Below are 16,643 nucleotides of genomic sequence, written 5' to 3'. Positions count from 1 at the left end.
TGAATAGATTCATTTTGAAATCATAATTTATTTATAGGTTTAAATCACTTACATGATTGTGAAGAATTTCTGTAACCAACAAGATGCTTGAACCATATAACCTGTGTAGAAGTTTGTTAATGGTATTGTAATGGTGCAATCCAAAAGACATTTACATTGACACACCATACCTACTACACTGTAGTCACAACGCTGAGAGTTTGAATTGTAACCTGGCACAGCAGATTCCTGTAACACAGTTTGTCTTTTGCAACAGGTGTTAACTTGATAGCGTTTATCATCATAGTGTTCTCCTATGGAAGTATGTTTTATAGTGTTCATCAGACAGCAATTACTGCAATGGAAATCCGGAATCATGTAAAGAAAGAGATGACCCTTGCCAAACGTTTTTTCTTCATTGTATTTACTGACGCATTGTGCTGGATACCCATCTTTATACTAAAATTGCTTTCCTTACTTCACGTGGAAATCCCAGGTACTGCCAATTTCCTTTCCAATTGCTCTGTTGCATTTTTTTTGTTTGCAGCAGAGAACTCAGAAGCTATTGACTCCTGGACAATAGGAGAGGGCAGATGGACAAATATGAGATAACAAGTGCCCTGTGGATTAGGGGGGGAGTGTACTATCCTGACCCTTTATGCATTCCCATTCAGGCGGCTAGCCACCTATGCCTTCCTTCAACATCCTATAAAAGACAGGTGAGGGGAACTTTTGGTACTCCAGATGTTGTTGAACTACAAACTTCCATCAGTTATGAATATTGGCCATGCTGGTTGAGGTTGATGGGAGATATAGTTCAGCAACATCTGGAGGACCAAAGGTTCCCCATTCTGCTATAAGCTGTAAATTTAACAGTGCCATTTCATCCCACTCCTCCTCAATTTTGTTTTTTTTTTCAGATACTCAACATTCCATGGCTACTGAGCATGCTCAGTGCTCATCGGGCAAGATTTTTTCCACTTTGTTTTTTGTTGGGGTTCCCTCAAAAATGCTAATACATCCCTTTTGTTTCTCAGTTGCCCTGTTTAGCTCCAATCCTGTCAGCACGCAATCGCTCTAGTTTGCTGTTGAAGGAACTGATGTCTATTCACTCTAATACATGTTAGAATACCAATCAAAACATCATTCATTCTTCTACATAAGTAAATTTCTTCTACCATTCTATTCTTAGCAAACGTTTGACAAGATTTGCATATACCTACACCAATAATAGCTGGCCTTTTAAGATCTCATAGCATATACCTTGTTAGATAAAAATAGATATGGGCAAAAATATGTGAATATTCTTTTCCCCCCTCTAGGTTCTATTACTTCCTGGGTTGTGATTTTTATATTACCAATAAACAGCGCCTTGAACCCTCTTCTCTATACATTAACCACTAGGCCTTTCAAAGAAATGATTAATCAAGTTTGGCAGGATTACAAACAAAGAAGATCCTCAGGAAGCAAAAGCAGCCAGAAAATGTATGGCCCATCATTTATCTGGGTAGAAATGTGGCCAACAGAAGATACCTCACCAGAGTTGACAAAGCCTGCCCCTTATACAGATTCCTCTGAGGGTTAAATAACTAGACATTCAAGAAGACTGAATATATTATACACATGAAAATGATTCAGAGTCTGTTAGATGCACTAAGATTTGCATACTATACTGCCACAAAAAAAGCAATGAAGAAAAACTCTAGGCGATGGAAGCATCTCTAAGCATGAAGAAAGAGAAACTGCTGAATTTCTACAATATACATCTTAACAGTGTTTGGGAGAACTAGCCATAAGAATCAGAGGGGAAGGGTAGAATTCAAGGAAAACTGCTAATGCTGGTGTTTTTGTAGTGGGTATCAGTGGAAAAACAAGATGAAAGAAATGTGATCAGAACCAAAAGACTGCTTTACATTTTATGACAGTTCTAAAACAACTTTTTGAGTTGCAAAGTTATGGTAGCAGTGGTTCTCAGTGACCTGTATTATATCTAAACCATTTAGGCAGTATTTTTAAAATACCAACACAAAAACTGAAGTGTCTTGAATTATTATGTATAAGTGGCTACTTTTAGTTCTGTAGGGCTGAAAACAGTCTGTTTCTTTGCAGTACAGTGTTTCTGTATGAGATGCAGCATTTTTCTGATTTCAAGTTTGCAAGTGAGGCACGTATAAAGACAGGAATGACAATGGACTTTTTGGTTTGCAAAAGATTTCAGAAACGTTTGCACTGGATTCCTTAAGGGATATAAGTATAGAAGTTGTATAATTGCACTTTAATGTTCACACATTTTTGGAATATTTTGAACTTTGCTATAAATCTTATTTCATACCCAGTTTTTACTAATATATACATGTGTTTGCAAATAAAGCACTGCCTGAGGAACCACGATACAATAATGATCTTGTTTAAAATATATTTAAACTGCATATTCAAACACTCCTATTTATGTTTAACTTTACTACCGGAAATGTGGATATTTCAGAGTTCATTAGTTTTAAGCAATACAGAAAGTTACAAAGTAGAGGGGTTTATATTTTTTGAAGACCAAAGCAGATTAATGTATTTAAATTTTCTTCAGTGTGGGAAGACAAAAATAGAGTTGCCTTGGTGTGGTTTTTTTAAATTTTAACCGAACTTCAAAGTTTGTTTTTGTTATGTGCCTTCAAGTCGATTACGACTTACAGCGATCCTATGAATCAGTGACCTCCAATAGCATTTGCCATGAACAACCCTGTTCAGATCTTGTAAGTTCAGGTCTGTGGCTTCCTTTATGGAATCAATCCATCTCTTGTTTGGCCTTCTTTTTCTTACTCCCTTCTATTTTTCCCAGCATTATTGTCTTTTCTAGTGAATCATGTCTTCTCATGATGTGTCCAAAGGATGATAACCTCAGTTACATCATTTTAGCTTCTAGTGATAGTTCTGGTTTAATTTGTTTTAACACCCAATTATTTGTCTTTTTCACAGTCCATGATATGTGCAAAGTTCTCCTCCAACACCACATTTCAAAGGAGTTGATTTTTCTCTTATCCACTTTTTTCACTGTCCAACTTTCACATCCATACATAGAGATCGGGAATACCATGGTCTGAATGATCCTGACTTTAGTGTTCAGTGATACATCTTTGCATTTGAGGACCTTTTCTAGTTCTCTCATAGCTGCCCTCACTAGTCCAAGCCACCTTCTGATTTCTTGACTATTGTCTCTATTTTGGTTAATGACTGTACCAAGGTTTTGATAATCCTTGACAAGTTCAATGTCCTTGTCATTCTTAAAGTTACATAAATCTTCTGTTGTCATTACTTTAGTCTTCTTGACGTTCAGCTGTAGTCCTGCTTTTGTGCTTTCCTCTTTAACTTTCATCAGCATTCGTTTCAAATCATTACTGGTTTCTGCTAGTAGTATGGAAACATCTGCATATCTTAAATTATTGATATTTCTCCCTCCATCTTTCACACCTCCTTCATCTTGGTCCAATCCCGCTTTTCGTATATGTTCTGCGTATAGATTAAACAAATAGCTGATAAACTACATCCCTGTCTCACACCCTTTCCGATGGGAAACCAATCGGTTTCTCCGTAATCTGTAAGATATGCAGTAGTCTCTTGTGCAGGGTATAGGTTGTGCATCAGGACAGATGCTGTGACACCCCCATTTCTTTTAAAGCATTCCATAGTTAAGTAAGACTATCTCATTCATTCATTTGTTTCTATTCCACCCTGCATAAAAAAATGATATAATAAATCAGGTTGCAATGCAATATACAGTATAAAATAAATTATTAAAATATCGCAACAAAACAGCATAAAATAAAATAAGGCAACAGATTTAATACATCAGTTGATAGATCTCCTGTTTAACACAGTCCCCTACAAAAAAGCCTGGGTAAACTAGTATGTTCAGCTGGCTCCAAACAGTAACTAATGTCTGCATCAGCTCACCACACAAAAGACCCAGTTCATGCTCACATAGTGCCCTTGTCCAATCAAAAGGACCACAAGAAAGGCCTCTCCTGCAGAAGATCTTAAAGCATAAGGCAGGTTGGAACAGAGAGAGGTGGTTTTCAGGTATCTAGGTCCCAAGTCATAAGGATGTTAAAAGTTTGTCAACACCTTGAATTGGGCCCAGTAACACACAGCCAGTCAGGGCAGAGCCTTTAACACTGGTGGTGTCATGTGTTCCCACCTTCCTTACTCAACCAGAGTCCTGATGACTGCATTTGGCTTCAGCTGCAGCTTGCATCTGCAGGAGTTGCTTCAGACAGAACACATTAAAATAAACGAACCACCAGATTACCAGAGCACAGATTACTGGGGCTAGGCTATCATAGTCCAGGAACAGTCGTAGCTGGTGAAAAAACCAGAATTGAAGACAGGCACTCTGAGCCAGTAATATCACTAAGCCTCCAAATGACCTGAGACTATCCCAAACTTCAAAGAGAGTGCAACCCTGTCAAGGAGTTTAGGTTGCCCATGTCTTAGGCTCTGCTTCAAAGCCCTGCTTAGATGCCTACCTGCAAAGACAATTAGGTTGGCAGACACATAGACCAGGGCCTTCTAGTTAGTGGCCCGTTAACCTCAGTTCCGCTTGAAATTAAGCAGACTGTCCCTCAACACCTTTAAATGGGCCCTAAATACTTATCTTTTTATGCTGCTTTTAGCAGATAGTCTGTCTGCTTTTTGGTATGGCTATGCTAGTGTATGCTGGTTTTAGTAATATTTTGTACCATTTTAAAATGTGCTTTTAAACTTTGTTTTAAAATTGTATAACTGTATATTTTTGTAAATTGCCTTGGGAAACAATTGTTTGAAAAGTAATCTATTTTTTTTAAATAAAGAAATTAATAAAACTTTTGTTGAGTTTACTAGAACTGAAGATATTCAGTGGTTTACAAAGCAAAGGAGAAAGATGAAAAATTCAATGTATTTTCCTTCCAATTATTAAGGCACAATACTGGATTTAGATATTATAAAAGTGGTAAATTCTGGGCATTTTCATGATGTTTGAGAAGGCAATGGAGGGGCAAGGAATAATAAACATGAGGATCTTTATTTAGGACTCAAAACTTTGATGCGCTTGCCCGTTAATAGATATCTAAAGGCCAAGTATACAATATAGAGAAGTTACATGTAGACAAAGTCTTTTATTGAATTCCTGATAAAATTACTTCTGCACCACTCTCATTTAATTGGGATATCAGTTTAACTATTTCAAGTGTTGTAAGCCCTGTTCACATGTTACTTGTGGATGGCAGGCATCATTTGAAGCAGTAGCAGTATTATGCTTCTTGCCATGCCTCCACACTAGCACTAAACTGCATTAAACACAGTTGTCTGCAAGGAAACGCCCATGTGGGAGCAGCTGCTTGTACTTAAACAACTACACTAATAAAGTAACATCTGGGTAGAAGTATGGTCCTGCTCCACCTTGAAACTGAGTACCTTACATACAAGTAACACATGAACAGGGTTATAGTGTATCAAATACTCTAATAACTTTGATTGGGCATTTACTTCATGTTACAGAAGTAATCAATAGATTTGATTCTTGTGCATGGTTTTGCTCAGCTGCATGAATTTGTTCTGCTACTTAGCTTTGACCAGAACAGTTTTACTAAGGCTGAGAAAACAACAATAGTCCTTCAGTAGAATTCTGACTCTACATGCCTACTATTTTCAACAAAGTCTTCATATCCATAGACCTAAGAACCCACCTCAACACTCTGTGGAACCACAGGTAACCAATATTTGGGTACTGGCAAAACAATACTGTGTAGTTAATCTGAAATGCTAGAGAAAATATGAGTCCTTCCAGTGTTATGCCAATACACTTTATTAATATAGTAACACTGTAATTACATTGAATTAGAAACATAATTATTTGTCTGCCTCTTGCTTAACTTACTTCAATGCCATGTATCTTGGACAAGAACAAGAGGCGCTTGGATTAAATCCAGACTGTTAGTTATGCTTACTCCCCAATGAAATCAAACAATGAATAATTTGTCCTAGCATTTTCAATGGGACCTAATTGCAACCAACAGCATGGATACAACCCTTGTTCACAAGTAATATTCTTTCCTCGATTTATACCCAACTATCAGATGTACATATGCTGATTATACATTGGTGTATACATTTTTACTCTGTATATAATTATTGAAACTACACAATAAATAAGAACTTGCATCTTTTAGCAGAAGGTAAAATCCTATGTTCGGGCATGCATAAGAGTCTTCACACTTTTTGTGTCAGAATGTGCTCTGATCACATACTCAGCACAGAAAAATATACAATTTAAACGCTTTTTAAGATACTGAAACTGTCAAAAGACTAAGCAAAATAGGAACAGCCACACCTATGTATAGGGGAGAACGCATTGGATGTTACTTAGTGTAAGATAGAACACACCTGGTTCTCCTTACAATTAAACATTTTAGCCCAACAGTCCATATATCTTATACCATGAGTTCTATAGATGTTACAGTCACCCACAACTAATAAAATCCCAAGTTCCAGTCAAATGAAACCTTAATCATAATTTTAATCTAATCTCTAGAACTTTAAGGAAAATGTTAAAGCTCATGTACTGGGACATGACTGAAGGAACAAGTTCTTTAGCCTGGTAAGCATGCTCCAATGCTTTAAGGCAGCTCCTTTGCTTCCATTACAAAATTTAAAATTAATAATATTCCTTTGGAAATTTAAAACCAAGTTTGTTGTTCCGCCTCTCCATACGTAAGCAGTAAAGCGTTTCATGTTATTGGTCCATCTTGCCTTTGGTTTCAGTATAACAGTTAGAACAGTAGAACTGAATGCATGTTCAAATCACTCAGTGGGTTTCAGGGAATCATATCCCTCTTTTAGAAGGCCTCGCCATGTTTTAAGAAATCTTGCATGTTCTGTACACTTGGATGCAAGTTCTTCTACTTGGGCTGACACTGCAGAGGTAGCCTCCAAAAGCTTGGTCAGTGAAAATGCTGCCTGCAAGAAGAAAGAATATTCAGTGCCTGTGGCAGTTTATTGTTATCAGAGTTCCGTCTGTACCTAAGATAACCTTAAGATAACTAAAATGTCATCTTGCAGCTACCATAACGAAAAGCAACTGCCTTCTTTCCAAAGACATTGGAGAAGCCACTGTTACCATTGTGTTGTTGGAGAAAAGGCCTTCTTAATTTGTTTTCATTTTTGATCCCTACTATTGTAATAAATCAGAACCCCAATAGTTTTAAAATATAAAAAAGCCCCACTGGTTAAAACTGCCATAATTCAGAGCTTCGGTTAATTAATCTATAGAATTAACCAACTACAGTCCTATTTGAGATGGCATAACTTCAGAAATATTTTGTGTCCCAGAGTTCCAGCCACAATTCTGTACTCTTGTATTTGAACTACAAAATATGCTTTCATATATTTTAGAGAAATAAAAAATTATCATATCTCAAGTATTTTTCATGCCATGAGTTAAAAGATCATACAATATTAGGCTTTCAAGCGTCAGAAGTATAAGTTGCATCTCACAACATCAGACTAATGTTTCTGGAACTAGTTACAGTTCTCATATGGAATTAGTTACAGTTTGCAAGTGAACTGTGAAAGGCTAATCTAGGCAGAAGAACTGGACATAATTGTTATTTATTAATTCTAATTTTATCCTGGTTTTACACTATATTTGTAGCATTCTGGCTCCTCCCTCTTTTCCCTTGGACAGTTAAGAGCTGCAATCCCAGGAATGAGCATGCAGCCAGACAAAAGATATCCTGAGGATGAAGCAGAGGTCCTAACTACATGTACATTTTGTCATATTATGTAAATTTCCTTGGGGATTCTTCTGGACTGAAATTAAGATCAAATCAGATCAGCAGAACAAACATTCAAATGTTGACAGCTTCCAGAGGTGCAACCATATTAGCCTATCGCAGCTTCCAGAGGCATAACAAAGCTGAGCAATGAATATAGCAGACAAGTAGCTTTATTGAGTAGTCCATAATCACTTCACCACCAATTTCATGCCAGACAGACACAGCAACATCTACAGCAAGTTGTAATTGTAGGCTACCAGTTCACTTTATTGCAATGTTCTTATATCCTGTTGTCATTAAATTTGCAGCTCTTGGCAAATCATAGCAGTCCCTTGATTAAACATGTACTGAAATGCAACTGACTGAAATACTGGAATAAGCAAACAATAGAACTGCAATACACATGAACCCTTCCACGGTTGCAGGTTGATTGCTGAACCACCACTAATTTGGACAGCATCAATTGCTTAGAAGTACAATGGCTTACTGTGGCCCCAGCCAGCTGGGTTACAGAACTCTCTCTAAAAATGCCTGGTCTTTATCCTTTTCTTTGCATATTTTTTCTCCAAGAAACACATATGAATACTGTTGCAGATAATAGATGGCAAGTGTGGAAACAACTACAGTAGGGCCCCACTTATATGGCGGTTACGTTCCGGACCCCCACCGAAAAACAAAACTCATTGCATAGAATGGCGTGCGACGCCCAAAAACCGCTGTAAAAGTGGAACAAGTGCCGTATGAGTGGGGCTTTAGTCTAATTGCGTCTAATTGAGACCACCGCATTAGCAAAGCGCCATAAAGCAGGGCCTTACTGTACTATTAGTTACATACTGAGTATCAACCAGATGCGATTTCCCTGCAATGGAGTCCTAGGCCTATTTACTGGGAGCAAATCCCACAATACTCAATTATGCTTACTCCCAGGTTAGTTTTTTAGGCAGTTTTCAACTGTTACCTCTGTTGATGATTGAACGCTGCTATTTTAGTCTTTTGTTTTATTTTAACGATACAAGATTTTATATTTGATTATGTTTTTCCCCCTTTGCAAGTCCCCCTTGGCTGTTTAACAACAACAATGTAATAAGGATTACAGATTGCACCCCCATGCTGCTTCACAGGCGATTAGCCACTTACACCCCCGCAGGCACAAAAAAGCCCCAGAAAGACTTGTGTTTCCGTGTGTAGAGACCCTAACGGCCTTTAACGCAGACGCTAAAACGGCGCACCAAAAGGGCTTTGAAGGGTGGCCCGCTAGCCACTTAACGGCACAGAGGCGGGAGAGCAACGTCCTAGCAGAACAAAAGCCCGAAGGGAGAAGACTCACGTCGCCAAGCTGCATTTCCATCATCTCCAATAGCCCTTGAGGTGGTTCTGCTAATTGGGCCAAGGATGGCATTGCCCGGTTGGGACCGCTCCTAGGACCGGAGATGACAATGGACGCCTCAGCCATCCTTCACAACTCAAAATAACCGCCACTTGCCCTCTCGCTAACTACGGCTAGCTGACTCGCGCGTGAAAGCGCAGAACCACGCCCCCCTCTCCAATGAAAACGCCGCCGAACAATCAAGGCAGCTTGCTCACCAACCAACCACTACCTATTACTATCGCAGTAATGCAACCCCCGTCGAATTGGTACCTCAGCCTTGACTCCTAGAGATAGAAAAACTGTAGAGTTGTCTCAAAGCTTTACTAGTCTAGGGAAAATTGAAAGTCACTATTGACCATGATTTTCTGTAGATGCAGTGTGATGTTGCTCTAAATCCTAGAATGTGCATTGTGTGTGTGTTTTAAGGCTGTTTGCTATGGAAGTCAGTGCGGAAAAGAAGTTCAATTTTACACCGGAAGTTAATAAGAACACTTTGTTGGTATATCGTTCTTTTCTCTAGATCTATTAACTGACTAGATGTGGGGCAGTCCGGAGCTACTCTTCCCAGCGTGCATTTCGACACTCCCATCGCCCTCAGTCTGGCGGATAGAATTGTGTGCGACGTAACCCGGTCTTGCGTGCGACGCATGCTGGGAATTATAGTTTTTTTTAATGAGATGTTGCTCGGAAAGGTCGGTCCCATTTCCCAACGTGTATACTGCAAGTGCCGTGACTCCGACGTGAGATTGTGGGCGTGAGTGTATTCTGTTTGCTGCAGCTGCTAGAGAACTGGAGGAACATAGGGCGCTAGCTGTAAGCTTTCAGGGGGCCAACGGAGAAAGTCCCTTCGAACAAACAAGTGAGGAAGAAATAGAAGAAAGTATGTGGGAGACCTCCTCCGCCCCCAGAGACTAATCGTTTGTTCCCTTGAAGCGTCAAGAGTTTGTTTAACTCTTTTTGGCTAAGCATCATGCTCTTTCCTGCCTGTAAGGTTTCCCGTCAAGGTAAAGTGCATTTAAATTCTGCTTTCTGGACGTGCTGTGGCGGGTAAGTTTCCTGGGATAGGAGGGAAAACTGAGGGTTTTTTCCCTCTCAACCTCCATGACTTTTGCATGATTATTTTGCTTGTTAGCAGACAGTGTAGTTAAAGAACTTGATGTAATTGTATTGCTTCCTTCTTTATTTAATGAATTTCATTTATTCAGTATCAAATTCTTGTACTATATGTTCTACACGTTAGGAATAAATCTTCATTAAAGCTTGATATAGAGAAAGGGAGGGAGGAGGGAGGGAAATTTATTAATTCCTTCCCCTTCCTATCTCTCACTACAGTTCCGTCTCTTGAATCCTACTACTAGAAGTGGGAAGCAGAAAAAGAAAGAAACCTATGGTTTCTTTTTCTGGGGACGGTGTGTGTGATAAACTTCGGTCGCTTTGGCACTGTTGTGTTGATTTGTATTTATAGAAGGTGGGACAGGAGTGTCAAACAGTAAGCAACTCTGTGGGTCAGAGGTGTTGCCAGGGTTTGGTTTTCAGCCTCATCTGGCAAGTCTAGGAAAAAGGGAAGGCTGTGACTTTCGTTTGGGCAAACAAAGGTCATGGGATAGGGGGTGACAATAAAGCAACTACAAAGAAGTATTTGTCTCAGGTGGGGTGGGCATTGGGCTGTCTGTGCTGGCCCACAGCAAGTATTTGTTTCTCTGAAGCAGACCCCTGGTGTGCCTCCCCTTTCCTCTCCCCCTGCTGGCCAGAAGTAAAACTAGGACAAAGGTTACCTATAGGGCCTCTTAAAAATGTTGTTTTGTTTTGACAGAGATCAATCCTGTTGTGGGAGGGAGACTCTTAAGATTCCTGCTCCTGTCTAGGCAGTCATTGTAGTACAACTATAATGTGTTGAGGAAAATCTTTTGGGAGGGGAAAAAACATGAGAACCAGCTTAGAAGGAGAGAGATGGAGGCCTGAAAGTTCTTGCTGGTGTGTGTTGGTCTCTTTCCTCCACTTTTCTTCCATCTCTTCCTTCCCACTTTAACTGAGACATGACAGGAGTCTACCTGGAAATCGTAGCCTCTGACTTGGGAGCTCTTACTCGAGGAAGTGGCTGCCAGTTAAGGAGTAAGAGGATGTGATGGCCGGCCACGTATAGCACAGGAATAACTGCTTCCTACCATCTTCAGAAGCCTACATGCCATTATCAGTTCTTTAGGCCCCACTGATGACTGGGCATCTGAACTTTTGCATGCTGTTATAATATTATTTTTTCTGTGGGAAGGGGCTGTGTGATAAGCTTTGATTACCACATTTTAGTACTGGACCTATACTGGAGGCTATGATAATAGCTTGCAAGCATAAGCAAACGATTGGGACATTCTGAAGCAGAACAGCTTGACTTCTCTTTACATACTATTAATGTTAGTTGCAAAGAATTTGCTTTCATATGTGTTACCTAGAGGTCCATTAGGAAGTAGAAAACATTGACTATTTATTTATTTATTGTACTTATATACCGCCCCATAGCCAAAGCTCTCTGGGCGGTTTACAGTAACTAAAAACATTAAAACAAATATACAAATTTAAAAACACATCTTTTAAAAACAATTTAAATCACAAAAAAATTAAAACAATTTAAAAAACATGCTAAAATGCCTGGGAGAAGAGGAAAGTCTTGACCTGGTGCCGAAAAGATAACAGTGTTGGTGTCAGACAATATCGGCTTGAGGGTGATAGTAGTTCAGCCAGATATTGTCACTGGACCACGTGTTAAATGTAACTGTTGTTACAGATAGTGTAACAGATAGTCCATATAGTCTGCTTTCAGACAGGTGGCATCGAGTGCTAATTAGCAGTGCTCTTTTGCTGTAAACTACAGGTGAAATTGCAATTGATTTCCCACTCTGTTGGGAATACTACACTTTTTTTGTATGTTTATCCCTCAATGTTCTGTCCACATCAATGGGTGGAAAACAGGGAAAGTCCAATTCACCTGAGTGGCCACTTGTAGCTGTATACAGTCAGTATAATCTTGGCAGTGGGTGCCATTTTACCACCTCATTGATTTTTTAATCAGTCTTTTAATTAGTGCTAAAACACATCCAGTTATAATTATTTAAAATTAAAGTATTATGAAATGCTATTGAAATGAAAGAACCTAATAGCACAACACTATAATCGGGCAATAATGTTTTGTTTTTAAATTGGGGGGGGCACTGCTTTTCCAGTGTCTACCATTTTAGCAAGGTGATGACCAGAAAACAGATTTTGATCTCTTTTTAAATTAGTTTTATTTAATTATAGGGTTATGCACTGTTACCCCTTTGTTTTAGTTGTATTTTGCTAGAGAGAGAGCTTGAAAAGCATTTTAGTACAAATACACAGAGTGATAATGTGGTGCCCACTGCAATGGTTATAGTGAATGTGTGCTGAGCCGATTCACTTGACCAATATTTCAGTGTCCATGTCAAACACCTGCCCTTTTAAAAAGATGGAAGAGTAGCACTACTGACATCTACACTTGTGGAGAGTGTACTTTTCTTCTGCTCAGAAAAAAAAGACTCTGTTGTCTGAGAAAAGATGGAAGAACCACAGGGAAAATACAGAATGACATTATGTGGAAGCATCATAAAAAGGGAATGAACTGAAGTTTGAGAAGTCTATGTTAAATGGCTAGTGTGGAAACATGCATAGTCAAATATGGCCTTGTATAAGTACCTCTTTTGTTACATCATGGTATTGATTATAGTGACAAAAATTAGGGTCCCTTGCTTCTCGTTTCTCCAGGGGTACACATGCATGCATCTCATGTTGAGGATCAGACACTTCCTGCTTTAGTTTTGGAGTCAGTTGCCAAAATAAAAAAGAACTCTTATTTTTTTTCTGTGTGAGCTATCCGATAACAAAGTACATGTGTATGCTATTATAGAACACACACATGCAGTAAAGCACCTTCTGTGTGTGTGATTGCATACAGGAAAGTCCCTACTGAGTTTGTTAATGAGCGTTTGAACTTATTGGTAGTGGACCACATTAACCTCCTTACATGTCATATATGCCAATTGCTTATCTGGATTATGGTTGTGCATAAGCAACAGCAGATATTCAGAGGTGTGGGAAATCTGCAAGGCATTAGTGAGAGCTGTGGTGATGTGTGGTTTCTCTTTGAAAATCAGCTTTTTAGCATGGCTCTAGATACCTAATAGGAGACAGCAAAAAACATAGGACCTGAAGCTGACCTAACATTAATGGGTGGTATCCAACAAAGTAGTTCCGTTAGTGCAAGGATTTCCATTTGTGCAATGGAACTTCCACTACATATGTTCCCCCTCCCCAAATCTTCTCTGGAGGGTTGGGGTAGTCCCCATAAGAGATACATGGAGTAAATGTGGGGTAGGGGAAGTTTTGTTGCACAAATGGAAATCCTTGCATTAACAGAACTACTTGGATGGCACCCAGTGTAATTATTATATCTCTTATGGCTGCCTGTGTAAATGGTTTACTATTTATATAAATTCTACAGTATATGGGTAGATTATATAGTAGCAGGATGTTTGTGCCCTTATTGTCAAAGTTACAGAGCTCAAATAAAAAGTGAATGATCACAAAGCAATTTTATTTCTTTGCAACAGCACATCGTTGTCTGTACACCTTGAAAACGGTAGGACAAGATTGTCTTCTGCCTTTGTGTGCAGCAAGATGGGCTTCTTCCACTGTGCCACATATCACAACCCATTATACCATTCACCCCCGGGACAAAGACAAGCGATGGGAAGGTAAATGACAAACATTTAAATAAAATATATTTGTAGGATAACCAGACTTGTAAATAGCTACTTGCCTGGTCACCTGTGGTGTCTTAAGAGTTACTTAGATGTTAGCAGGTGGTGTAGTTATATTTTTGGTGGAAACTCTGCAAATTTGTACCTATCTTTATAGCTAACAATTAACTTTGTATTGGTTTATTACTTTAATTGTGTTTACATTGTTGTAGGCAAATAGAAATAGTGTTGCAATGTTTTCTAAATTGAGACTGAGCAAAAAAAAAGTTCGGACAGTTGAAAATAAATCCACAACCTGTAGCAGTCGTGTGTGTGATGCGTCCTTCCCTGGCTCTCCCTGTCAGGTTCCTACCTGCTCGTGGTTACTGCCTGTCTCTAGGCACCACCAGGGACTCCACCAGTCCGGACCGCACTCTCTTATGGTTTACCTATCCGCTCTAGCACAGATCTCAACAGATCCCCCTGCTAGGCAACCACCAGTAACGTCCCAATACTAGTATTCCCAGAGACTCTGAATACTGGTATTGTTATTCTCTTCACCGCTGCCACCATTTGTTACAGTTCCCCTTCAGCCTTGGTCATTACCTTACCCTCCCTTCTGGTCTGTGAAACTCCAGCGAAGGATCAGGCCTTTGGTAAACCAAATTAAGTATTTATTAAAGATAACAAAGCTAACAAGATTAACAAGATTTCTTCTTAAGGCACATAAGCATATGGTTTTACTCAATACTAATCTGAACTCCACCCCCCTCCTTCTTCACTCTCTCCTGGCAAACAACTCTCTCAAACCCCACCAAGCAATCCACTCTTTCTCTTCTCCCCCCAGATTCCACAATTCACCACCTCACATTCACCCAGATTTACCTGTCATCCTTTCATTTATACTGTCAGCCATTTTAAACATTCAGCCAATCATCAAGCATTCTATTGCCCATTCACTCCCCCTCCTCTTTCACTACTTACCATGTATACTCTAAACAACCAGCACTTACCATATATACACTAATATATAGGAACATCACAGTGTGCCACTGTGATTCGGAGAGTAAAGATAAATTTGCAAGCAAGTACCTGTATCTGAGTTGATTCTGCACCATGGATACTTTATTTGTGAACCCTGATAGCTCTGAAGTCAGTGACTTAACCATTGTACTGGATCTATACAGCAGCATATTTAACAGGACTGTGTACAGGTAGTGGGTATATTTTCACACTAAGTAACAACTCAGAATTTGGAACCTACTTGCCCAGTTAGTCTGCTTGCCCTCTTTCTCCTTTCTGTCCAAGAGTCTGGATGGAATATTTATGCTTATTGAGCACCACTGCTGTGCAACCAATGTCGTTTTGCTAACACAATGCCAGTAATTGGTCCGAACAAACCCACAGTTAAAAGATACTATTTAACTTCTATTCCATGTTTGTCTTGTCTTGATTCAACATGTTATTTTTGCCACTTGAGGCTGTAAGCTCAGAATTCAAGGAGGGAGGGACAGTTGCTTTTGATAGCAACAGTCTAGCCACCATTTGATTTTCTTATATGGCTGTCTGTTAAAAGGGGTGAGCATGGAAAGATTTGCAGAAGAAGCTGATGTTGTTATAGTTGGAGCCGGCCCAGCTGGACTCTCTGCAGCTATTCGACTCAAGCAGTTAGCTAGTGAACATGGCAAAGAAATTCGTGTGTGCCTGGTGGAGAAAGCTGCTCAGATTGGTGCACATATACTTTCTGGGGCTTGCCTTGAGCCACGTTCCTTAGAAGAACTTTTCCCAGACTGGAAAGAGCGAGGGGTAAGAGCTTAATTTATGTGTTTCATCTGTACATCTCAGATATAGTTGTCTATAGCTTAATCCCAGGAGTCTTTGAATCCGGAAGGAAAAGGGAGCTCCTTCTAGCCGTAATTAACCTTTTTGAAAGTGCACATCACCCCTGCTTTTTCTAATTGTTCAATTTTTTAAAACTGTTTTGAGCTCCACAGCTAGTCTCATATTGCATGTCTGGTCCAATTTAGGGTGAATCTATAATAGTAATGTTATTCGAATGTCTTGATAATCTTGGGCGTCCAGGTGCCCAGGCGAGGCAACAGAGGGCAACCCCACTGCTCCTCCGGGGACTCCAGGGGTGCCTTGCACGGAACTTCCTCCTCCTCCTCCGCTGTCGCTGCCCATGTCGCCCCCCACTTCGGGCAGCATCCGAGTCTAGCTGGGCAGGGTGAAGTCGGTAAATTCAAACTCAGACTCAGAGCCCTGGGTGTCAGCGCCCAGCAGCTCGGCCTCCTCCGCGTCTTAGAAAGTCAGCACCCGAGGGCTGGGCCCGCATGCCTCCACGCCCATGGTGGTCAGGGTGGTATGGCCGTGGGCCAGGTACAGGTGGTGACAGCTGACCCTGATCCTCTTTGAGTGATATCCAACTAAGTTGTCCTCAGAGTAGACCTTGTTGACATCCTACCCCACTAGGGTTGCCAGGTTCAGGGCCTGAGACTGATCTTGTATCTTTAGGAGAAGAGAAGGAACAGGTTCGTAGTTTGGGAGTTCTTTTAGAACTTTCCTCTTTTCCCAGGCATTTTAGTATGTGTAAAAATGTTTGTTTTTAAATTTAAATTTTAAGCTTTTAAAAAAACTGTTTTAAATATGTGTTTCATTGTATTTTATGCTGATTGTTGTGAACCGCCCAGGGAGCTCCGGCTATGGGTGGTATATAAATTTAATAAAATGAAATGAAATGAA

The 16,643-nt window shown here is 39.8% G+C and overlaps 3 protein-coding genes across 5 annotated transcripts in view; 2 read left to right on the top strand and 1 right to left on the bottom strand.

Moving 5' to 3' along the window:
- Positions 1-4,773, top strand: part of RXFP1 (relaxin family peptide receptor 1) — a 51,984-nt gene extending 47,211 nt beyond the window's left edge. For 2 of the 3 annotated variants that reach the window (XM_061584465.1, XM_061584464.1), the window contains 2 exons: positions 257-475; positions 1,302-4,773. In XM_061584465.1, the coding sequence (XP_061440449.1) occupies positions 257-475; positions 1,302-1,564 (482 nt within the window). In that variant the 3' untranslated portion in view covers positions 1,565-4,773. The remainder of the gene's footprint in view (positions 1-256; positions 476-1,301) is intronic. The other variant, XM_061584466.1, reaches the window with a different exon arrangement.
- Positions 4,774-5,797: 1,024 nt separating this feature from the next.
- Positions 5,798-9,582, bottom strand: C9H4orf46 (chromosome 9 C4orf46 homolog). Its single transcript, XM_061584394.1, has 2 exons — positions 9,112-9,582; positions 5,798-6,966 (listed from the first exon to the last, which is right to left on the bottom strand). Exons 1-2 carry the CDS (start codon positions 9,235-9,237, stop codon positions 6,811-6,813), a joined length of 282 nt encoding a protein of 93 aa, XP_061440378.1. The 5' UTR covers positions 9,238-9,582; the 3' UTR covers positions 5,798-6,810.
- A 139-nt stretch (positions 9,583-9,721) lies between these two features.
- Positions 9,722-16,643, top strand: part of ETFDH (electron transfer flavoprotein dehydrogenase) — a 24,654-nt gene continuing 17,732 nt past the window's right edge. Inside the window, exons 1-3 of the mRNA XM_061584390.1 lie at positions 9,722-10,157; positions 13,773-13,916; positions 15,478-15,707. Coding sequence (XP_061440374.1) covers positions 10,124-10,157; positions 13,773-13,916; positions 15,478-15,707 — 408 coding nt within the window. The 5' untranslated portion in view covers positions 9,722-10,123. The remainder of the gene's footprint in view (positions 10,158-13,772; positions 13,917-15,477; positions 15,708-16,643) is intronic.

Source organism: Rhineura floridana, chromosome 9, assembly GCF_030035675.1.
Source record: "Rhineura floridana isolate rRhiFlo1 chromosome 9, rRhiFlo1.hap2, whole genome shotgun sequence".
Taxonomy (NCBI): Eukaryota; Metazoa; Chordata; class Lepidosauria; order Squamata; family Rhineuridae; genus Rhineura; species Rhineura floridana.
This window is presented reverse-complemented; position numbering and strand designations above follow the sequence as displayed.